Genomic DNA, 24,328 nt, shown 5'->3' on the forward strand with positions numbered 1-24,328 from the left:
GAACAGAATAAGGTCTATGAGAGATTTCACGACCCATATGCATATGAGGCAAATACATTCAATTCACACCACTCAACATCAAACAAGATTCACACAAACGATCTAACTACTATTACAAAGCGATCGATTCTAACTACTTGGAAGTATACTACTAGTAACAGGGTGGTCATCTAGAAGTTTTGATCGGTGAAAGACTCCATGGGTTCATAATCGTGATCTCTAGCATCATCTTCACTGTCTTCATCCTCGTCACTGTGTTCATCTTCATCACTGTCCGTGTCAGTGTCATCTAGTATGATGTAGTCGTCTTCATGAATATGCACTTCACGTTCTTGTTTCACCTCGGGTATTCGTAGTCTCCTCTTCAGGTCTTCATTCTTTTCCAGTAGCACAACAATTTCCTCTTCATATCCATCTTGTGTTGACTTGAGTTCCTCTTCTAGCTCGATATTCTTGGTCATCACCTTCTTGGTCTTCTTCATGACAGCGCACATCTGATTCTCATATCGATGAATGTGCTGATCCATCTCCTGAATGTACGGTTCAATTGATCCATCCTTCCTGGTGCGAATCATTTTCCATTGCTCATCTCGGCGTCCACATATCTGATAGACGGAGTCTTCAAGATCCTTGTGGTAAACCTCACAAATGCATCCAAAGGTGATGTGGGCTGCCATGCTCTTTCCTAGGCTTCAAGTTGGTGCATCTAAGGTAAAATCAATAGGATCTGTAGTTGGTGCAAAGGTCCTTCCAGATACACGAACTTTGATCCTCTAGCGCTCCTCTTCTGGTAAAGTTATAGTGAAAGGTTCCGGTGAAGCTTGGTAGTCCGATGTTCAGATACTTCGTGACTTCCTTCAAGTGTCGTCCAAAAGGGGTGTCGTCATCCGGCTGAGTGAACTTGTTCCTGGGGTCCGACATCTATAGAGTAGACATAGAGGAGGATTAAAAATGAGTAGAGAAGAGTATCATGTGGCTTTTCCTAGTGGTCGCGTCCGACAGTCAGCGTGTGCTCTGATACCATCTTGTGGCGACCATGATCCCAATGGATCGAAGTCTCTGTGCTTAAGTGTCATCCCTGGATCGGTGTGCTGACACACACAATACTTGAGGAATTATAACAGAGTTCAACCACACACTTATTACATCGAGGTCCTCATAAAGAGTATTTATTACAAAAATAACGTGGCTGAAGGCCATCTAAATAAAGTACTCGTGGAAGCTTCAAAGATAAATGAGCCCATCAAACTCCAACAGCATAGCTGAGTGCATGACAACGACCTAGCGCACCTTATTCTTCGTCGGTAAAGTCTGCAACATGAGACGTTGCAGCCGTGTAGGTCAGCACATGGAATATACTGGCCGAGTTACACTGTAGTGCAAATGAATGAAAGAAACTATATCTACATGCATATTTGGCTGGTGGAGGCTCTAGGTTTAATTTTTTGCATAAAGCTAATTTTTCCCTACAACAAAGAAATAAATTTTATTTACTACAAAGTTTACCAATATTGAGAAGGTTCCTCCAACTCAAATCCCAAAATTAACCAAGTATCATCATTAAACCCAATACATTAATTAAATATAGTGATGAGATCAACATAAATATCCACTTCTAGATACACAAAATTGTCCATAACCGGGGACACAACTAACCATGGTTAGTTTGTACACTCTACAGAGGTTGCACACTTGTCCCCACAAGACTCGACCGCTTCCATGATCGGAAGACCAACATAGTCTTTCTGAAGCATTAACTCTCTACTCTGGGTAGACCGGTACACCTACTTTCCCCTACATCTGCTAGTCCACCTCTTCAAGAGCTCACACGACTTACTCAACTATGCCAGAGCCCATAATGGCTTGTGGCTGCACATGGAAGTTTCTAGGCATGAAATATCATATGATCCCTTTGAGCTTGGGTGGCGAACTGAGGGAAAATCACATGGGTACTCCGGGATTCCCATGGGCAAGCACTGGTTTCTCCAGGTGCCCCAACCAATCCACCCAGATGTGTATTAAAGTTGCCACCTTTATGTTGTCCAAAATTATTGTCTCTCACAACGTTCATGAACATCACGAACCAATCCCCATCCACGAGCATGGCTAAGAAATATATGAGCTTAACATATATTCCCGGGGTGATCAAAGGTAATAGGTTCCTACCTCAAGTACTACAACCAACCACATGTTCCCAATCCTACTCATGCAAACCTTTGAGGGGTAAAACTAATGCATAGTAAAAACTGGGTATTGAAGAGTATGATCAAAGTGTAACTTGCCTTGCTGATGATCGGAAAACTTTAGGGATTCGTAGTAACAAGCTTCGCACTCCGGAAAATCTAGCATAGACAAACAACAACATACATAAGCACTCAAGAAAATGATGCAAAGAGAAAACGAAGAAAAGATCCAGAAAACTGAAAAAACAAGCAAATAACTAATCTAAACAGAAAACAAATTTGAACAGCATAATATTTATGTGGATTAGATCTTAACAGAAGGTACATGTGATTAGCTACGATTTGCAAAAAGAATCAACTAAAATGGAGCTACGAAACTCAAGATAAGAACAAAACAAGATCAAATTCAAATCTGAACTAAACTCAAATATAAAATTTTCAAAAACCTGTTCAAGTTGGTTTACTGGATAAATGAGATCGCTTTGAAGAATTTGGCATTGGATTCGTCGAATTTGGACAAACGAGCAAAAAGTTGTGCTAGTTTAAAACAAAGGGACTAATCTGTAAAAAAATAAAACTACAGATAGGTCCCTGGTAGAAAACTAAACTAAAAAGAAAAAAACTATCGAACAAACGTTCTCTAAACAACCTAACAAAACAAAAACGTTCGCTATCAGAGGCTAACGAGCGAACGCTCACTATATAGATGAAACAGGAAAAAATAGCGGTGTGCTCTCACCCGTCGGATCGAGATCCGACGGTTAAGATTAGATCGGTGGGGGGGTTGGCTACCAATGGCGGTCGACGGCGGTAAACTTGACGACGACGGCGGCTTCGGGTGATGGCGGCGGGGTGGACGCGGGGCTCCAGCAATGGCGGCTTCGATAGCGGCGGTCGGTGGCGAGGTCAGACGCGGCACCGGCTTGCGGACGGTGGCACGGGTGCTGCTGCGGCGGCGGCGGCAAGTGCGAGGGCGGCAACACGGTTGAGGTGGAGCAAGGGGCCGGGGTGGCCCGGTACTTATAGGAGGCCGGGGGGGTTGCGGCTTGGGCAAGGGGCAACCGGAGGCGGTAGCGGGGTCGTGTCCGAGTGAACATTTTTCTAGGCCTAAATGCGTAAACTAAAAACAAACATTGTAGTACTAATTACTCCGCTAACAAAATAATTAAACTAGCGAATAAAATCAAATAAGCTCTCCAAAAATTCAAAATTCAATTTCCAATATTTCTTTGCTGATTTTGAAGAAGTCATTTTATCTTCTCTTTTTTTAACATAATTGGAAAAAGAATTTTGAAAAACAATTTGATCCAATTACCAAATTTTGATTTATAAATCAAAATTGGATTTTTGTGAAACCTCCAACTCTCTCAAATTGGTCCTTGAGTTGCTTAAGGCCTCTTGGATCAAAATGCAACTAAATCAAAACAACATAATGCATAAATCTTGGATACATATGAATGATCTATGAATAACATCTGAATTGAAAATTGGGATGTTGCAGTTGTGATCATGGACTTGTAGGGAAGGGTTGCATGAAAAATAAAAAAATCGCACACGCAATGATCTATCCATGGAGATGCATAGCAACGAGGGGAGGAGTGTGTCTACATACCCTCGTAGACCGAAAGCGAAAGCGTTTGACCACACGGTTGATGTAGTCAAACTTCTTCTAGCTCCAGCCGATCAAGTACCGAACGTACGACACCTTCGAGTTTTGCACACGTTCAGCTCGATGACGTCTCTCATCCTCTTGATCCAGCAAGATGTGGAGGAAGTAGATGAGTTCCGTCAGCACGATGATGTGGTGACGGTGATGGTGAAGAGATCTGCGCAGGGCTTTGCCTAAGCACCACGAGAATATGACCGAGGGTGTAAACTGTGGAGGGGGGCTCCACACACGACTAACAATTGATGTTGTATGTTCAAGGCGCCCCCATATATAGGTGGGAGGGGAGGAGAGGCAGCCAGGGGGCGCCCCAATTAGGATCCGAATCCTACTTGGGGTTTCCCCAAGTGGCGCCCCTTGCCTTATTTTGCTGGAGAAGAAAAGGGAAGGGGGAAGAAAGAAGGAAGGGGGGCCGAACCCCCTCTTTTCCTTCTCGGCCTCCTACCATAGGGGTTGGCGCCACCCCTTGTGGGCTGGTGTGCTCCCCTCTCATGGCCCATATGGCCCATATCTTCCTCCCGGGGGTTCCAGTAACCCCTCCGGTACTCCAATAAATACCTGATACACTCCGGAACACTTCCGGTGCCCGAATATTATTGTATTATATATCAATCCTTATCTCTCGGCAATTTTGAGACTCCTCATCATGTCTGTGATCTCATTCGAGACTCCAGACAACATTCGGTCACCAAATCACATAACTCATATAATACTAAATCGTCATTGAACGTTAAGCATGTGGACACTACGGGTTCGAGAACTATGTAGACATGACCGAGACACCTCTTCGTTCAATAACCAATAGCGGAACCTAGATGCTCATACTGGCTCCTACATATTCTACGAAGATCTTTATCGGTCAAACCGTTATGATAGCATATGTTATTCCCTTTGTCTATCAGTATGTTACTTGGTCGAGATTCGATCGTCGATATCTCATACCTAGTTCAATATCGTTGGTGGCAAGTCTCTTTACTCGCTACATAATACATCATCTTGTAACTAACTCATTAGTCACTTTTCTTGCAAGGCTTCTTATGATGTGTATTACCGAGAGGGCCCAGAGATACCTCTCTGATACTCAGAGTGACAAATCCTAGTCTCGATCTATGCCAACTCAACAAACACCTTTGGAGATACCTGTAGAGCATCTCTATAATCACCCAGTTACATTGTGATGTTTGATAGCACATAAGGTATTCCTCCGCTATCCGGGAGTTGCATAATCTCATACTCGAAGGAATATGTATTTGACATGAAGAAAGCAATAGCAATAAAACTGAATGATCGATATGCTAAGCTAACGGATGGGTCTTGTCCATCACATCATTCTCCTAATAATGTGATTCCGTTATCAAATGACAACTCATGTCCATGGTTAGGAAACCTTAACCATCTTTGATCAACGAGCTAGTCAAGTAGAGGCTCACTAGGGACACAGTGTTTGTCTATGTATTCACACACGTATTTAGGTTTACGATCAATACAATTCTAACATGAATAATAAACATTTATCATGAATAAGGAAATATAAAATAACAACTTTATTATTGCCTCTAGGGCATATTTCCTTCATTCTCCCACTTGCACTAGAGTCAATAATCTAGATTACATTGTAATGATTCTAACACCCATGGAGTCTTGGTGTTGATCATGTTTTGCTCGTGGAAGAGGCTTAGTTAATGGGTCTGCTACATTCAGATATGTATCTATTTTGCAAATCTCTATGTCTCCCTCCTTGACTTGATCACGGATGGAGTTGAAGCTTCTCTTGATGTGTTTGGTTCTTTTGTGAAATTTGGATTCCTTCGCTAAGGCAATTACTCCAGTATTGTCATAAAAGATTTTCATTAGACACGATGCACTAGGTATTACACCTAGATCGGATATGAACTCCTTCATCCAGGCTCCTTCATTTGCTGCTTCCAAAGCAGCTATGTACTCTGCTTCACACATAGATCCCGCCACGATGCTCTGGTTGGAACTACACCAACTGATAGCTCCACCATTCAAAATAAATACATATCCGGTTTGTGACTTTGAGTCATCCAGATCAGTGTCAAAACTAGCATTGACGTAACCATTTACGACGAGCTCTTTGTCACCTCCATAGACGAGAAACATCTCCTTGGTCCTTTTCAGGTACTCCAGGACGTTCTTGACCACTGTCCAGTGATCCACTCCTGGATTACTTTGATACTTCCCTGCCAGACTTATGGCAAGGCACACATCAGGTCTGGTACACAGCATAGCATACATGATAGAATCTATGGCTGAGGCATAGGGAATGGCTTTCATTTTCTCTCTATTTTCTGCAGTGGTCGGGCATTGAGTCTGACTCAATTTCACACCATGCAATACAGGCAAGAACCCTTTCTTTGACTGATCCATTTTGAACTTCTTCAAAACTTTGTCAAGGTTCATGCTTTGTGAAAGTCCTATTAAGCGTCTTGATCTATCTCTATAGATCTTGATGCCCAATATGTAAGCAGCTTTACCGAGATCTTTCATTGAAAAACTATTATTCAAGTATCCTTTTGTGCTATCCAGAAATTCTACATGACTTCCAATCAACAATATGTCATCCACATATAATATTAGAAATGCTATAGAGCTTCCACTCATTTTCTTGTAAATACATGCTTCTCCGAAAGTCTGTATAAAACCATATGCTTTTATCACCTCATCAAAGCGTATATTCCAACTCCGAAATGCTTGCATGAGTCCATAGATGGATTGCTGGAGCTTGTACACTTTGTTAGCACATTTTGGATCGACAAAACCTTCTGGTTGCACCATATACAACTCTTCTTTAAGAAATCCATTAAGGAATGCAGTTTTGACATCCATTTTCCAGATTTCATAATCATAAAATGCGCCAATTGCTAACATGATTCGGATAGACTTAAGCATCGCTACGGGTGAGAAAGTCTCATCATAGTCAACCCATTGAACTTGTCAAAAACCTTTCATGACAAGTCAAGCTTTATAGACAGTAACATTACCATCAGTGTCAGTCTTCTTCTTGAAAATCCATTTATTCTCTATGGCTCGTCGATCATCGGGCAAGTCCACCAAAGTTCACACTTTGTTCTCATACATGGATCCTATCTCGGGTTTCATGGCCTCAAGCCATTTATCGGAATCTGGGCTCATCATAGCTTATTCATAGTTCATAGGTTCGCCTTGGTCTAGTAACATGACCTCCAGAATAGGATTACCGTACCACTCTGGTGCGGATTGTGCTTTGGTTGACCTACGAGGTCCAGTAGTAACTTGATCTGAAGTTTCATGATCATCATCATTAGCTTCCTCTCTAGTTGGTGCAGGCATCACTGGAACGGTTGTCTGTGATGAGCTACTTTCCAATTCGAGAGAAGGTACAATTACCTCATCAAGTTCTACTTTTTTCCCACTCACTTCTTTCGAGAGAAACTCCTTCTCTAGAAATGTTCCATTATTGGCAACAAAGATCTTGCCTTTGGATCTGTGGTAGAAGGTGTACCCAATTGTTTCTTTAGGGTATCCTATGAAGACACATTTCTTCGATTTGGATTCGAGCTACATTTGCCATGGAAATGCATCGAAGAGACCTCTACACATAAGCTAGAATGGACCCCATGAAGTTTGAAGCAGGATTCACACCAAGTGAGACATAATTTTGGGTTGGTTCCATCAAATTGGGAAAAGTTATTTGCAAATATGATGTGTCTAGTGCGCTATCACTGCTATAAGAGACCTCTAACTAGAAATTTTGTAATGAGGAAGTGTTAGTTGAAGGATGTGATGGAGAGGACTAGATCATACCCTTGGCGGCAGGAGGCGCCGAGGACATCGAGTCAACATCGGTCTTCCCAAGTTCCTTTGATGCACTGCAGTGGCCAGCGGGCTCAAGGTTGGTGTCATGGGACATAGACCCATGATGTTGTCGCTGGCACTGGTGGCGCACCTAGGGTGCCGGCACCAACCCCTTGCGTAAGCCGGCCAACCTCCTTGCGCAGGTCTGCCACCGTCTTGTCCAGGTCGACGACCTTGGTGTCGATCTCCAGCTGCCACTCGTCGAAGGCGAGGACAGAGTCGTGGATCCCTTGCTTGAGTTCCTCCTTGAGGCCTTGTAGTCCCCGATCTAGCGACGCCTTGCCGCGGATCGCCGCCCCCTCCTCATATTCCTTTAGGGCCTCCACGAATTTGGCGATTTGCTCCTCCATGGTGTCAATGCGCTCACTCGTCTTCCAACGCGTTTCGTGGTGGCGGTCCAGCATGGGTGGCGGCGGTAGTATGGCTTGCCTCTAAATACCAACTGATAGGATCACACTAGTCTCTCGCTGGTGTGTCAATTGATAAGTAGCAATATTGTCTGGAATTACAAGATTGAGGAGGAAAGAAGAGAGAATGGGGAAAGGGGATGAGGGAGTAGGTGAGGAAGAACAACCAGCCGCCAATCTCATCAATGCCCTAGTACTCTGCTAGAGCCTGCATATATGATGCCCCCAGCTATGCGTGGACGCTGGGCCTTTCGGTTACCACATCCACTCATCGCATTGTACCTTGGGATCTCTTGTTCCTCCCGGCCTTCTCTGCGGATAGCTGGCAAGTGGGGTCCCTGACAATTATTTATGGAAGGAATATTATGCCATAATCAAATTTTGCCTTAACATGTCACGTGACAACCTATTTATTATATACTCCTTTTACCCTATCATATACTCAACAAAACAACCAATCTATTTATTAGTCTTAACTAGCATTTGGTGAATCGACACCTTCTCCTTTTATCCGGTAACCGCCTCAGCATTATCCTTTCCCGACCAACGTCATTCCTACCCTGTCTCTCTGCCCGCCTGCCGCAGTTGTCATTACGTTGACTCCCAAGCTTTTGTTTTATATAGTTAGACCGACATTACGACACCACCAACAAAATTATCCATCGTCACCCGCCATCAACAACTCTATCTTGCCCTATCACAACCATTGCTTGATTCTACCCGCCAAAAAAAATATGCTTGATTCAGCTCGTCGATATGCGTTGAGACTTGGGAAGAAAGAGTGAGTCAAGAAGAAGCGTGTCCATGAATAGAAGATTCCTCAGTAATAAGAGATCCAAAACAAATCTGATTTAGTAGTCAATAATCGCCTGGGATAGCTGTAAAAAGCAGTCACGCCGTCACGTTAGAAGGAAAATGCTCAAGCAAACATGAAACGGGTTGTCTTAGCCCCGGCACGCAAGCAAGGATGCGTTTGGATAGAAGGAGATGCTGGGGTGGCTATGGGCATCCCTATCCAGCAGGATAAGGATAACCATATTTTCTGTTTGGTTGATGGATGAGATTAGCCCATGTTTTGTTTGGTTTGAAGGTTAATTTTGGTTGGGGATAGCCATTTTTCTGTTTGGTTGGTGGGTGAGGTTAGCCATTTTTCAATATGAGGCAATCAAATATGATATGTACAACAGCAAGTATAAGAACATTTTTAGAATCTTGAGCACCATACCAAAACAAACTCCAGCAAGTTATAATGAACGAAAAAATAAATTTCAACAAGTTAGAATGCATGAAAGAACAAATTTCAGCAAATTATAATGCATGAAAGAACAAATTTCAGCAAGTAATAATGCATGAAAAAAGCATTTCAACAAGTAATAGAATATATAGCTCGACATTCCATAGAATACTTGATCAAATATATAGTTATACAACCCATGCATAGTTCAATGTTTTGGTTGTAATCAAAAGAACAAGTCCATACAAGCCATTAGCTCCATTGTTTTGGTTGTCATCAAAAGTACAAGTCAAACTACCCATATAAACTCATCATGCGTCGGCTTCAGGGAAGGTACTCTTCACATACCTAGAGACCCAAACCTTTCTCTGGACATCTCCCAAGACCTTGAATGCTGTTGCAACACGAGGATTGTCAACCAAATAGGCATAGTAATGTGCAAGGGAATCCAAATCAAAACCAGGGAGTTCTTTCATCTCATCCCAAAGACCATCAATGGCGGGGTTGGCGCTGCTAATAAGTTTCTCTATGGCAACAGCAAGCCTTTCACTTGAAGCCATTATGGTTGCATGCATCCTGTCTTCTGCAGAAGGATTGGTTTTGGCTTTCTTCAACTTGGGAGCAGCTGACTCGCCACAAGTGGGTGATTGGGAAACCTCTTCATGAGGGGCAGCAGCTTTGTTGGCTTTCGGTTCTTCAAGATCAATCACATCTGTACCTAAAGGGTCACTTGAGCCTTTTGCATATTGCCCTGTAGCCATGCTAGCTCCAACGATAACCAGCATCTCTTCATAATGTTTAATAGGCTTGTTAAGGAAGGGTTCATCTTCTTTGTGGTCCTTTATAAACAAAGGTAATCATTTTAGCAAGGAATGGGAATACAAATAAATTATAGCAAGTTATAATGCATGAAAGAATAAATTCCAGCAAGCTATAATGCATGAAAGAATAAATTCCAGCAAGATATAATGCATGAAAAAGCTCATTTCAGTAAGGATTTGGATATAAAAGTACTTATCCCATCAAGGAAATGGAGTATAAAGAAGTGCAAGCAAGTGATAATGCATGAAAAAGCTCATCAGCAAGGATTTTGATATAAAATTACTTATTCCAGCAGTGAATGGAGTCATTCCAGCAAAGAAATAGCTCATTTCAGCAAGGATTTGCATATATATATATATATATAACCAAATTCATCAAGTACTAAAAGGGCGGTGAAATAGATACCTTAATGTGGTTTGTGTAATGCTCATGATCAAGAACAATCATAAAGTTCTCTTCATCCCAAAGTGCACCACTCAATGATTTGAGGTGCACTATCTGTTTATACTTCCTCTTCCATGTCCTTGTATGATTTGTGATGTGGGTTCCAATTAAGTCAGTGCGGTTAAAATGTTCATTCATAGCCATGGCACAAGCATTCCAATGTACATTCTTGAAGGCGGTACCGGTTCTATGGCCACCGGTCACCACAGCACATAGGTTCGCTAGCATGTATGATGACATGGTAGGTGTCCATGAAATTTGCCTAGCAGCCATATCCTGAAATTGCAACAAATATTTAGACACAATGAATAAATTTCAGCAAGTATTTAGAGATAATGAACCAATTCAGCAAGCCTTTGGAGATAGAGAACCAATTCAACAAGTATTTGAAGATAAAAAACCAATTCAAGAAGTATTTAGAGATAATAAACCAATTCAGCAAGCATTTGGAGATAAAGAACCAATTCCACAAGTATTTGGAGACGAATAACCAATTCAGCAAATATTACAACGGATAAAATGACATTACAAAGTAATTCCAGCAAAAACAATAGTTCCAACAAGAAAGTACAATAGATTGTCGCAGCAAACTAAATGACATGGTAGCTACTACACGTTTTGATGTTGCATATAGTTTTGTCGGTCTTCCCACATTTGATCAGCAAGGCCTTGCCTAAAGTTAACCATGTATGCATGTTCTTCTGCTTGTCCAGTTGATGTTGAAGCATGAGTGATATTTGGCACCCATTCATCCTCAGGTATGATATATTCATCAATCCCATCATTTAGAACCCAATTTTGAATGATGCAGCAAGCCACAACAATATCTACTTGAGTAGGATAAAGAAAGAATGGAGTGGCATCATCAAGAATTTTGAATCTTCTCTTCAATGACCCAAATGCACGTTCTACGGTTGTGCGAAGAGAAGAATGCCTAAGGTTGAACAGCTCCTTCTCATTTTGCACAGGATTGTTTCCCCACTCATTCAAATGGTACCTCACACCACGAAAAGGTGGCAAGAACCCTGGTTTGACTCCATATCCAGCATCAACTAGATAAAATTTTCCTAAGTATGACAAACATTTGGGTTACTTACATATATACCAAAATCTCATTGACAACATGTATCTACACAGTTAATCTATTACCTTGTGGGACACGTAGACCGTTTTCACGTATTAAAGCATCACGTAAAACTGTAGCATCATGTGCTGTCCCTTCCCAACCAGCCAACACATATGTGAATCGAAGATCAAAATCAACAGCCGCCATCACATTTTGAGTAGTATGTTTCTTTCTACCACGAAAGGCAGGCTCCATATCAGGAGTAACAGAGGCACGTACATGTGTGCCATCAATAGCTCCAATACAATCCTATTTGATGGAAATAACACCCAAAAAAATTAGGATCTAAACAGATTTGTTTCTACAATGACAAAATGTAGTTGTCACTCAATCTCATACCTTAAAGTATGGATCCCACCGGTAGTTTCCTTCTACTTTGGTTTGAGTCTCCAATGAAGGCTTCCTAATAAGGTCATCTCGAAGCTCACCAATTGCATGGAGTACTCTATGGAAATACCGGCTAACAACTTCCCCGGATCTACCGAAATTCCCTCCAATTACCCTATTCCTGACATTATGACCAATGGTGTGCAAAAACATTGCTACTTGTTGCTCAATAGACATATGGACTGTGTCTTTTAGCAAATTGCGATCTCTAAAGAGTTGACAAAACCGAAAGAATGGTGCCCTCCGAAGCCTGAGCATGTTCACACTAGTTGTATCATTTTTCCATACTTTGTTATCAAAGTACTCTCTTCTCATCCTATCTCTCTCATCGATTGGGGCATATGTAATTGCTTCTCTCCTTTTTCTTTTTCTAGATTGAACAACCAAAGCTATCATATTGATAAACCATTGTGCCACTGCCGCACAAATTAACATCTTTGTCTTTTTGTCCATCTACAATATAATAGTACAAATGATATAACTTCAGCAGGAACAAGTCAACATGTACATCCTCTGTCAAGCAGTACATAGGAGGAGCAGTTAACAAGTTACCTTAGATTTTGGAGAGAAAATCAACGATAGGAAGATGTAGTAGTCCCTGACTTCCCTGTCGCCTTTGACCTGCCTTTGACCTGAGCTACTGCAGCACAAAGAAACAACAAAAAAAGATTAGCATGTTGGATAGAAAATCAATGGAGAAAGCACACATCAGTACATCTGGCCGCCGCAGTACACAAAGCAAGTTTGGCTGCAGAGCTAGCAAGATCCACGCAGCAAGCAGGGCCAAGCAGCTAGCAGGCCGGCGTACCGCGCACAACATCTGCTCTCACGCGGCGCACAGCATGCGCACTTGCCGGACAGATGCAGGGCCGGCGCAGCACCCGCGCACGGGGCGCACAGCAGGCGCGCCGGCCGGAGAGAAGCAGGGACGGCGCCGCTATCCTCAGGCCTCCGGCGGCCGCGCGCGGCACTCACCTGGCTGGCCGCCGCCACCATGACCTCTGATGGCAGATGAGGAGCGGAGGAAAAGAAGGAGAGAGCCACGACGCTGCGCACTCACCGCCGTCGTCGGGCTTCGATCTGCTGGCGCCGCTACGCACTCACCGCCGTCGTCGGGCTTCGATCTGCCGCCGCCACTGGACAGGAGAGAAGTGAAATGGAAAGGGGAAAAGAGATAAGGTTGCCCTTTTGTGGGAGGCGAATGAAACGAGACGGCGCTGAAAAACGTTTCACGGGCTCCCTTCGCGCCCCCCGCGCGCGCGGGATGCCCACATCCGCGAGATTTTCGCGGACCCGCGGAGCCGAGTTTTGGACGAATATTCGAAGCATCTAGCCATCCCTATCCCAACTCGCCCGTGAAACAAACGACTGCTATCCACTTAAAAAACTGCTATCCCTGTCCCATGGAGGGATAGCCCAGCATCCAAACGCATCCCAAAGGAGCCGCTGCGCTGGTCGGGCCAGAGGAGCTAGCACACGACGCCGTGGAGGCGGGGACGAAACGGGCCCGGACCGGACGGCCCTCCGCGGCTCCGCGCAAGAAAGTAAGCGGAGCGCCGGAAGGCAACAAAAAACAGGCACCGCACCGCCCGTTTGACTGCGCTGCATCAGCGTCAGCGCCTCGCGTTTCTCCCCACCCCTTTTCCGTGCGTCCACACCCGGGGAGTCCTCCCCCCATCGCCCCCCTCGTATCGTCGTCTTGCCATTTTGACCCTCCCGTTCCCATCCCCCCGTGCATAAAGCTTTCTTTAATCGCCGGCTCTCGCTCGCTCGCCCGCCTCGCCCTCGCCTCTCCTCCCTTATTCTAATCCTCCCCTCGCCGTGGAGGGTTAGGGTTTTGAGGAGGAGCCTAATCTCGTAGAAGTAGCAGTGGTAGTAGAAAGAGGGTGGCCGAGGCGAGGCGGGGCGAGTCTCTCTCTCTCTATATCTCCACCCCGTCCAGAGCCGCGGCCGAGGATTCGGGTCGTGAGGTGTGCAGATCCAGGCGCAGGCCCTTTTTGGGACACAGGATAGAGACGGTGAAAAGGCGACGCGGGTCTGCACTCGTGTCGTGTCTGCTCCTCCCGGGGGACGTGGGAGGATGAGCTTCGGGGGCCTCTTCGACGGCGGCGGCGGAGGCGGCGGCATGCAGTTCCCTTACGCCGGCGCCTTCTCGTCCTCGCCCGCGCTCTCCCTCGGGCTGGTACGCGTTCGGCGCTCGTCACGGCCGGAACGCTCTTTCGCTTTGCTTCACCTTGCCGTGGTGGGTGATTGGTGGAGTTTTTTACGTTTTCAGGACAACGCCGGCGGCCGAGACGGCGGCATAGGCGGGCGGATGTTTGCTGACGGCGCGGGCGGCGCGATGGCCAGGGACGCGGAGGCGCAGAACGACAGCCGGTCAGGGAGCGACCACCTGGACGCCATCTCCGGCGTCGGCGACGACGACGACGACGCCGAGCCCAGCGGCAGCAACCCCCGCAAGCGGAAGAAGCGCTACCACCGCCACACGCCGCAGCAGATCCAGGAGCTCGAAGCGTAAGAGCCACCGCCCAAAGCTATTTGCATCCACCTTCTCTCTCCGCCTTTTTCCTCTTGTCCTCTCATGCATGGGTTCGTCGTCCTCTCCGCCTCGTGTAGGCTGTTCAAGGAGTGCCCCCACCCGGACGAGAAGCAGCGCGCAGAGCTCAGCAAGAGACTCTCCCTCGACGCGCGGCAGGTCAAGTTCTGGTTCCAGAACCGCCGCACGCAGATGAAGGTAGATTTACCATCCGCGATCCATTTCTCATTTGGCCCGTGGTCTCGTGCGAATCCTGACGCGTCGTTTCCGAGCCCAGACGCAACTGGAGCGGCACGAGAACGCGCTGCTGAAGCAGGAGAATGAAAAGCTGCGCACGGAGAACCTGACCATCAGGGAGGCCATGCGCACCCCAATGTGCGGCGGCTGCGGCAGCCCGGCCATGCTTGGGGAGGTCTCCCTGGAGGAACAGCACCTGCGCATGGAGAATGCACGGCTCAAGGACGAACTCAACCGTGTCTGCACCCTCGCCACCAAGTTCCTCGGCAAGCCCGTGTCCCTTCTGTCGCCACTCCAGCTGCAGCCACACCTGTCGATGCCCCTGCCGAACTCGTCACTGGAGCTAGCAGTCGGGGGAATCGGTGGCATAGGGTCTATGCAGCCTTCGATGCACGGTATGATGAGTGAGTATGCCGGGGGTGCCTCAAGCTCGATGGGCACCGTGATCACACCAGCACGGGCAACTGGGTCTGCTTTAGCATCGATGGTGGACATTGACAGGTCTGTGTTCTTGGAGCTTGCAATCAGTGCAATGGATGAACTTGTCAAGATGGCACAGACCGATGATCCTTTGTGGGTTACGGGATTGCCTGGTTTTCCGGACAAGGAGTCACTCAACTTTGAGGAGTATCTCCACTCCTCCCAGCATTGCATTGGCATGAAGCCTGCCGGATTTGTGTCTGAGGCCTCTAGGGAGTCCGGCCTGGTCATCATCGACAATAGTGTTGCCCTTGTAGAGACCCTTATGGACGAGGTTCGAGCTCATACCTTTTCCCCGTCATACATTTGTTCCTATTTATAAAAGGTGGTTATATTATGCTTAGTATGCTGATGTTGCTCCATTCATTTCACAGAGGCGGTGGTCCGACATGTTCTCATGTATGATTGCTAAGGCCACAATCCTTGAGGAGGTGTCTAACGGCATTGGTGGAAGCAGAAATGGAGCATTGCTGCTAGTAAGTGCCTAACAGTCCCCAGTGTCCATCGTATGCAAGGTGTCCACACATGTGACCTCTGAGTCTGAGTTGCTAATTTTTACTTGTTTTTTCTTGCAACAGATGAAGGCTGAGCTACAGGTGCTCTCACCTCTGGTACCCATAAGGGAGGTTATTTTTCTCAGGTTTTGCAAGCAGCTGGCTGAGGGTGCCTGGGCAGTGGTGGATGTGTCCATTGATGGATTGTTGAGCAATCAAAATTCTGCTACCACATCCGCAGGCGCAAACCTGAAGTGTAGGAGGCTACCTTCCGGCTGTGTGATGCAAGATACTCCCAATGGCTACTGCAAGGTAATAACCAACATTATGATCACTGTAGTTTGCGACTGGAACATTTGCACGAAAGTAACTGGTCAAAGTTTTCCGGGAGCATTAGAAGTAACCATGTTACTTCCACTACTTCTCCACTACCACTGTACCTTCTCTTAGAATTTGGGGAGAGTGGCGTTGTTTTCGGAAGTGTTTGTTTTATCTTGCTGATTAATTTATAATGTGATTTGATGATGCCCATGCAACATAGTGTTCACAAGTCAAGGCCTAATTGATTAGTTAGGGTCATGAACCCACCACCCACATAAACAAATCAATTGGTCAACGAGGAGATTGGTTAAACAAGCTACCCGGAATAATTAAACATTTCTATGGATCCAACACAATTACCCAAGCATGTTGATCTGCTTGTTTAATTGAACCACCAACTTTTCTAGGGGATTAGATGCTTCTACCCCTTGGATGGAGCACCTTGGGTAACTTATTGTCTTGTATTTTTTCAAGGTGTTCCTGACATGTTGAAATCTGCGACACTTGCTCATTTCCTTTGTTATGTCTGTGTACCTCAGCTTTGCACAGATCTTGAGCTGTTCTTAATATGTGGACCTGATTAAGGAAACTGATTTGCTTTAAAAACTGGTTGTGCACAAGTGAGAAATAACTCGTTTTCTTGTGAAAACACAATGATAGATCTCTTTTATTAGTTTGTTGAAGTAAATAGTAGTCCTGTGAGTTATGCGATCACTTTCAGGAGCAATTAGTCAATGATCCAGGAACTGTGTGTGTGTGGGGGAGGTTCTTCCATTTCTCGAACACCTTGCTCACACGCTGTCTTATATGTACGCATCACTTTTTGATGACATCTATTTTAGGATCTCAAAGGAAGAAATATTCTAGAAGTAGTCTATATGCATCATTTGGGAGTTTGCAGACAAGAAATCAACAATGTAGCATCAGACTGATGTCAAAAATTGCTGGCAAATCCATGTGCAGAAGTATCTGCTATTCTATTATAAAACTAGAGATAGGCTCTTATCTTGCTCTGGATGTAAGTTCTTCTTTTATTTATACACAAGCCGTTTTCATTTCTTATTGTGGATCCCTTCCTTCCATGTTACTAAATCTCTTGCGTATCCTTTTCAAGTCTCACCACAGTAATAGTAAAATGCTATGCCTGGTACAAACTACTATAATTCAACAATTGCACACTAGAAGTTATGGTGGAACCCATGGACCATCAGTAGGTCCACATCTTGGGACTGGTTAACTGGCAAACTGCCCAATGTGTAGTTTTCACGTTTTTACTTCAAAACAGAAGTACTACATCATATGGTTAAAAAAAGAGCTATCTAATCTCTGCACTCTGCACCGTGTACCCACAGTTGTGTGTTTGTATTGCGCTCAGAACTCGGTTGTTGTATTACAACACCCCAAGACAATTGCATGTGGGCGTGCATTTATGGCTAACAGATGCATTTACCCTGTAGGTCACATGGGTTGAGCATACTGAATACGATGAGGCATCTGTCCATCAGTTCTACCGACCACTTCTCCGATCTGGTCTTGCCTTTGGCGCCAGCCGTTGGCTCGCCACTCTGCAGCGCCAGTGTGAATGCCTGGCCATCCTCATGTCCTCTGCTACAGTGTCACCTAATGAACCAACAGGTACAGAAATTTCGGAACCTTTTCCATTTTCCATGTACACCCTGTAAAGCTCACTGTTTCTATGTCAAATAACACACGCTAGCTGCATTTTAATATTAAGACCCCATTTTATCAAGTAGCTTACTACGTTACAAATAAGACTACTTTTGAAATAATTCTATTCTGTTCGAAATAATACTTTTGTAAGTACACTTATTTAGAATGTCGATAATAATATGTTGCACTTGGTGCCAGCTATATCGCAAGAGGGTAAGCGTAGCATGCTGAAGCTCGCACGCAGGATGACGGAGAACTTCTGTGCGGGGGTGAGCGCATCATCTGCGCGTGAATGGAGTAAGCTGGATGGTGCAACAGGTAGCATCGGTGAGGATGTGCGTGTCATGGCACGAAAGAGCGTGAGCGAGCCTGGGGAGCCACCAGGGGTGGTGCTGAGTGCCGCCACATCTGTATGGGTGCCTATTGCCCCTGAGAAGTTGTTCGACTTTCTGCGTGATGAACAGCTGCGTGCCGAGTGGGACATCCTCAGTAATGGAGGGCCCATGCAGGAGATGGCTCGAATTGCAAAGGGGCATCAGAATGGAAATTCGGTATCCCTCCTCAGAGCCAGTGTGAGTATTACTTAATCTGCTTCTGTTCTATTACTTCTTTAATAGTTAACTCTTATCTGGTTAAAGAGGTTTTCCCAGAATGGCGATATGTCTAGGGTATGGCATATCACTTTCACTAGATCAGATATGAACCTGCAACATTTTTGTTGTTTGTTCCACATGCTTACCCACGAATTGGTATATGGCTGTGCATAATCTTTGAAGTGTACTTAGATGGATTTAGTACTAGATTAAGAAAATGATTTAGTACTCCATTTTACGTCACTTTCTAGCTGACCACTGACATCACAAACAGCTTACTGAACTCTGGAAATGTTTTACATACATGGAAAAGTTTCTGGATGTCACAAATATAGGCTAGTTGACAATAGTCTGGGAGCTGTCACATAGAATAACACTACAACACCATATCCATTATCCAGTAATAATCACTATGTTGTGAACCAATGATGACAAGGAGAAGATCACAAAGAAAAGTCTGGCAACTTTCCATCAAGTACTGTTAGGAGTCTAGGGCAGCTGAAAAAAGGTCGTAATCATGGGCCAAAAGCTAAAGCCGACTAGAAAGTCTAGAATGAGTAGCGCCACACTTTTACACAACGTCTGCGGAAGGGTCCAAAACTGGGACCAAACTGGGGAACGAGGCGCAGATCTGCTCGAAAAGGTGTCAGGCTGACAACTTTCATTACTGTTTTGTAATGCGTACAAAGTGTTAGAATCCAAACCCAAAGCTGTCCCGGATCCTTTGTGCAGATCGTGTAGATCCTGATCCCAAAGACTTCGTAAGAAAAGAAAAGAAGAACCCCATCTTTCCTAAAAGAAAAGAAGAACCCCACCTTTCCTCGTGCAAATAATGTGCCATGTACTCTCGATTCGGAACTGTTTAATTGTCAGATACGAAATATTGACTGCTCCATCAAAATTTCAACATTTTTGTTCTGGACATTTTGAATTTTACTATTGATACTACCAAATGTTATTAAAAAAAATCTCTAATTATTCTTACCTTCTGCTGCAGGCCATGAGTGCCAACCAGAGCAGCATGCTGATCCTTCAGGAAACATGCACTGATGCATCCGGGTCGATTGTTGTATACGCTCCTGTGGACATCCCTGCAATGCAGCTCGTCATGAACGGCGGGGACTCCACCTATGTTGCTCTGCTGCCATCTGGATTTGCCATTCTGCCCGATGGTCCTAGCATCGGCAGCGAGCACAAGACCGGCGGCTCTCTGCTGACCGTGGCATTCCAGATTCTTGTGAACAGCCAGCCCACCGCCAAGCTCACCGTGGAATCGGTCGAGACCGTGAACAATCTTATCTCCTGCACTATCAAGAAGATCAAGACGGCGCTGCAATGTGCAACGCCTGAGTGTTAGGGTGGATTTTGCCTTGGGGATGACCGGCGACGTCGAGCCTGAGTCAAGAACGAACCGCGCAATGAAAAAAAAAATCCTTTGCTAGGTGATAAGGATCTTACTTGAAAGGTCCTTAGCACAGAGCAATGGTGGTGGTTCGGGTATTGACTCGGCCTCTTCCGTCGGCTGTATTCCCCGGTGCCCATGCATTTTAGACATTTCTTGAAGGACATGCTATAGTTCCATCGTTTTAGGGTGAACTTTCGGCTGGCTCGTTGCCTCTGTTTTGTCCGTCTCTCTCTTTCTGTTGTAAGGATGAGCTGGTGTGCAAGTGGAGACTCGGGAATGCTGGGTTGATCTACTAGTGCCGTCCATAGGTTCTGGTAGAGGTCTAGAATCAAACATGAACGTTTGAAAGCTATCAGCCAAATAATGTCTGGCGTTGCTGTGGATCAACTGGGATTTATTTTTGCAATCAATGGCCGGCCAAAGTTCAGATTACTGCTGCACTGACGCTCTTCTTGGTTGTAGTCTTTGGTTATGTAGGTGCTGTTTGGAGTACCTACAGTTTGGTCATAAAGAGTGGTCTCTAAAGGTCCTGTGAAGTTCAGTATGCTATCAAGTCTCGTGCAAAGAAATACTGTGGGTGCTCAGCGTACATTGCCACGGCCGCACAGGATTCACTGCTCTGTGCCGGCCTGCGGCGTGGGGTCGCTGGCTGTTACGTCGATGGCGATGGGTCGTGCTGCTGTCACACCCAGTTTGACAGTTTGCACGTACAGCCGAAAGTTTTTTTTTCATCTCAACGACCCAGAGGAAAAAAGGTTTCTTTTCACACTGGACTGCACATATAATTGGATCAAAAGTGAAGTCCGATACCGTCCTTTGCACCACCGAAGTCTATCGGCTTTTCGGTGCTGTCAACAAACAGGCCGGCGCACTTGAGTTTTCCCCTGGCGGCTGCGCTAGGGTTCCCCATCTACACCCAAAATATCAAATCTCTCACGTTGGATCGCTCCTTTGGACCGATTCCCACGTGATCACCACCGCTACAGTCTCCCCTACGTGAGATCTCCCATGGCGGGACCGTCGGCGAGCATGCACTCAGCGGAGGAGGCGTTTGGACGGGATGGGTCCCGTGGCTCTTAGGATATGGACTGCAACCTGGAAGATCGGTTCGTTGGACTGAATCTCCATGGCGAGGAGGAGGAGGATCTAGATCTGTCGGGTGAAGTTGATAAACTCATCGAAGAGACTAGATGGATTGCTATATTTAGGGTTCACACACAACGCCCCTTTAGCCATGTAGCGTTGTTCAAATCGCTGCGTAATGGTTGGGCCCCGGCGCAAGGCGTGATCTTCAAGACAAAGAACCCTAACCTTTTCTTAGCACAGTTTATGTGCCTGGGCGACTGGAACCGGGTCATGAACAATGGCCCATGGCTGTTTCGAGATAATGCGGTGGTTATAGAGGAATATGACAGAATCAGTAACGTCCAGGACTACAAGCTTGATCGAATCCCGGTGTGGGCAAGGATCATTGGGATACCCGATGGGCTCATGAAGAAGAAAGAGATTGCGGAGAAAATAGCTGGTAAAGTTGGAGTCCCTCTGTTCAGAGTGGTCGTTAATGAAGGGATAATTAATCCCAGGAAGTACCTTCGCGCTCGCGTTTTCGTGAAGCTTGATACACCCCTGGTGAGATTTGTTCCGCTGAATCTAAAGGAGAGAAGGAAATATCCAGTAGAGTACGAGAAACTGCCAGAGTTCTGTTTCTTCTGTGGACTCATGGGACATACTGTCACTGAATGTGGCGATGGAGTTCACAGGAAGGAGGATTGCGAGTGGGGCGACTGGCTCCAGGTGAATTTTGAGCCGCAATCTAATCGAGGAGGAGGGAATGGAATGGGCCGTGGAGGTGGAACAAGTGGGAATGGGGGAGAAGCGGGTGGATGGAGAGGCAGAAGAGGGGAACCTAACATGGAAGAAGCAAATGATATGATGGTTGATCCCAAATCGGGTCAGAATGAGGGTGCAATGGTCCCCGTGGCTCGCAAAAGGCTGATAGGCCAGGATGGTGTTGTGGCTGTGAAATCAGGAGGCCTACCGCAAACTCTTCCTCTGGGGTTTGTAAATGAGAAAGTGAACCTGATAGAGAGTAGCACCACTGAACCGGTGGATAAGAGCTTGTTAAGCATCCCGCAAAAGATACATGACCCCAAGAGGCAGAGATCTGAGGCAAGCACTGTAGTGAACGAGGCTACGTTGGGATCGGCGACCTCCCGTGTGGAGGATCGCCAGGCGCAATGAAAACACTCAGTTGGAACTGCCGTGGTATGGCCAGTGCCGCGGCAGAAAAGGCTCTTCTGGATATCCAGAAGCAGTGGGGGCCGGATGTGATCTTCCTGTCCGAGACGCATCTGAACACAGCTAGGGCAAACAAACTTTTGAGGAAATTAAAGATGGATCGGGTGGAGGTGGTAGAGAGTGTGGGCGCAAGCGGTGGACTACTCTTCTGGCGTAGCCCGATTGTTATCCACATAGTTGATAAGACAAAAAACTTCATCGATGCGATGGTTGGAGGGCCAACGGAGGACCAATGGAGACTTACTGGGTTCTACGGTGAACCCAGATGGGAGGATAAACATCTGACATGGGGCTACTTAAGGGGTTTGCACCAGCAAGGGCAGATTCCCTGGGTGGTCGTGGGAGATTTTAACGAGATCCTGTACTCTCATGAGAAAGAAGGCGGAGCTCCCAGGCCAGTTAATATGATGCAAAATTTCAGAGATGCACTGGTGGAGTGCGAGCTTGAAGATATGGGATTTACAGGGGATTAGTTCACTTGGCGCAGACGTAGGTTGAGGGAACGCCTAGACAGAGCAGTATGCAATGGGCCTTTTCATGGGCTATTCCCAGCTGCAATGGTGATCAATGCGCCGCATACAAAATCTGATCACCGTCCGGTGGTTCTTGACCTGGAGGGTGCTGCTGGCATGGACCAACAAGCATACGTAAGACCAAAGCAGTTCAAAGCACGCTGGCTGCAGGAGGAGGAGGTCATGCAACGTGTTACTGAGGCTTGGGAACGTTCTTGCTTCTTGGATTGCTTTGCACAACGCACGGCAGCAGTACACAAAGATCTCCATAGGTGGGATCGTGAAGTTCTGAAAGCCCCTCATCGGCGCTTGAAAGAACTAAAGGAGGAGTTGGATTTGCTGCGGTCGGGGCCGCTTTCTGATGAGTCGGCAGATCGGCAGCGGAGTTTGCTTATTGAGATTGAAGAAACTATGGAGAAGGAAGAAATCTATTGGGTCCAGCGGAGCAGGGCAAACTGGTTGAAGTTCGGCGACAGAAACACAAATTTTTTCAACAACTTTGCTTTTGCACGTAAGAAAAGAAATTTTATCCGGCGTCTGATGGATGATAATGGCAATTGGTTAGAGGATAATGACTCGATGAGGAATATCATAGAGGCTTATTTTAGAAATTTGTTTACCTCTGAGGTTGATGTACCACATTTGGATGTGCTTAATAAAGTTAAAACGCGTGTGACCCCTTATATGAATGAAGCTCCATTGGCGCCGTATTCGGAGGAGGAAGTTAAACGGGCGTTGTTCAGTATCGGTGATCTAAAAGCGCGCGTCCCAGACGGGCTACATGCGATCTTTTATAAGAAGTTTTGGCACCTATTGGGCCAAGATTTGGTGAAGGAGGTTTTGGAGGCAGTGAACAATGGAGTTATACCTCCGGGATGGAATACTACCACTATTGTTTTGATCCCAAAGGTGGAAAACCCGGAGAAAGTAGCGGAGTTTAGGCCTATTAGCCTTTGTAACGTAGTTTACAAGGTTATCTCAAAGATGTTGGCAGCAAGGTTAAAAGTCTTTCTTCCAGAGATTATCAGTGAGACACAAAGCGCCTTTGTACCAGGGCGGATCATCACGGATAATGTCATTGTGGCGTATGAATGCCTCCATACAATGAAGAAGAAGAAGAAAGGGAAGATAGGAACGTGTGCAGTAAAACTTGACATGCATAAAGCCTATGACCGGGTTGAATGGGTATTTCTGAAGGCAATCCTGGGCAGATTGGGCTTTGATGAAAGATGGATTGATCTAATCATGGCTTGTGTGACATCTGTTGAATACAAGGTGCGGTTCAACTCAAATGAGACTGGCACGTTTAACCCAACAAGAGGTTTAAGGCAAGGGGACCCTCTTTCCCCCTACTTATTCCTACTTTGTGTTGAGGGCCTCTCAAATCTGATTGCACATGAGGAGGAGGCAGGAAATTTAAAAGGGGTTCAGGTGTGTCCTGATTCACCGTTTATTTCACATTTACTATTTGCTGATGACTCTTTGATCTTGATGAGGGCTGACCTAGAAAATGCAAACACCCTCAAACAAATACTGGATGACTACTGTTCGGCCTCCGGACAGATGGTGAGTGCAGCAAAATCGTCAATTTATTTCAGCCCCAATACTGATGTGGACAGTAAAGTGGGCGTATGTCAAACTTTGGATATCATGA

The 24,328-nt window shown here is 45.7% G+C and overlaps 2 protein-coding genes across 4 annotated transcripts; one reads left to right on the plus strand and one right to left on the minus strand.

The window, feature by feature from the left end:
* Window positions 1–9,485: 9,485 nt before the first annotated feature.
* Window positions 9,486–13,521, minus strand: LOC123134291 (protein ALP1-like). Of its 3 annotated transcripts, XM_044553560.1 has the most exons (5): window positions 13,188–13,521; window positions 12,680–12,767; window positions 12,080–12,580; window positions 11,764–11,989; window positions 10,938–11,681 (listed from the first exon to the last, which is right to left on the minus strand). In XM_044553560.1, exons 3-5 carry the CDS (start codon window positions 12,578–12,580, stop codon window positions 11,224–11,226), a joined length of 1,185 nt encoding a protein of 394 aa, XP_044409495.1. In that variant the 5' UTR covers window positions 12,680–12,767; window positions 13,188–13,521; the 3' UTR covers window positions 10,938–11,223. The 3 variants fall into 3 exon arrangements, with proteins under 3 accessions (XP_044409496.1, XP_044409497.1, XP_044409495.1); XM_044553561.1 differs by lacking the exons at window positions 10,938–11,681; window positions 11,764–11,989; window positions 12,080–12,580 and adding exons at window positions 9,486–10,187; window positions 10,576–10,890 and having other exon boundaries at window positions 13,188–13,502; XM_044553562.1 differs by lacking the exons at window positions 10,938–11,681; window positions 11,764–11,989; window positions 12,080–12,580 and adding exons at window positions 9,486–10,187; window positions 10,576–10,890 and having other exon boundaries at window positions 13,232–13,245.
* A 291-nt stretch (window positions 13,522–13,812) lies between these two features.
* LOC123137646 (homeobox-leucine zipper protein ROC5) lies at window positions 13,813–20,302 on the plus strand. The gene is made up of 9 exons (XM_044557467.1): window positions 13,813–14,309; window positions 14,403–14,641; window positions 14,744–14,861; window positions 14,941–15,654; window positions 15,755–15,856; window positions 15,959–16,186; window positions 17,653–17,830; window positions 18,065–18,438; window positions 19,457–20,302. The coding sequence occupies exons 1-9, from the start codon at window positions 14,208–14,210 to the stop codon at window positions 19,814–19,816; spliced, it is 2,415 nt and encodes an 804-aa protein (XP_044413402.1). The 5' UTR covers window positions 13,813–14,207; the 3' UTR covers window positions 19,817–20,302.
* The last annotated feature ends 4,026 nt before the right edge of the window (window positions 20,303–24,328 follow it).

Source organism: Triticum aestivum, chromosome 6B (assembly GCF_018294505.1).
Source record: "Triticum aestivum cultivar Chinese Spring chromosome 6B, IWGSC CS RefSeq v2.1, whole genome shotgun sequence".
NCBI classification, from domain to species: Eukaryota; Viridiplantae; Streptophyta; class Magnoliopsida; order Poales; family Poaceae; genus Triticum; species Triticum aestivum.

Coding starts and splice junctions, on each gene's coding strand:
- LOC123134291 (XM_044553560.1), bottom strand. CDS start 12,580: ATGGACAAAAAGACAAAGATGTTAATTTGTGCGGCAGTGGCACAATGG. Junction 11,990..12,079: donor GGTGGGATCCATACTTTAAG/GTATGAGATTGA, acceptor TCCATCAAATAG/GATTGTATTGGAGCTATTGA. Junction 11,682..11,763: donor CGGTCTACGTGTCCCACAAG/GTAATAGATTAA, acceptor TGTCATACTTAG/GAAAATTTTATCTAGTTGAT.
- LOC123137646 (XM_044557467.1), top strand. CDS start 14,208: ATGAGCTTCGGGGGCCTCTTCGACGGCGGCGGCGGAGGCGGCGGCATG. Junction 14,862..14,940: donor ACCGCCGCACGCAGATGAAG/GTAGATTTACCA, acceptor TTCCGAGCCCAG/ACGCAACTGGAGCGGCACGA. Junction 15,655..15,754: donor TAGAGACCCTTATGGACGAG/GTTCGAGCTCAT, acceptor TTCATTTCACAG/AGGCGGTGGTCCGACATGTT.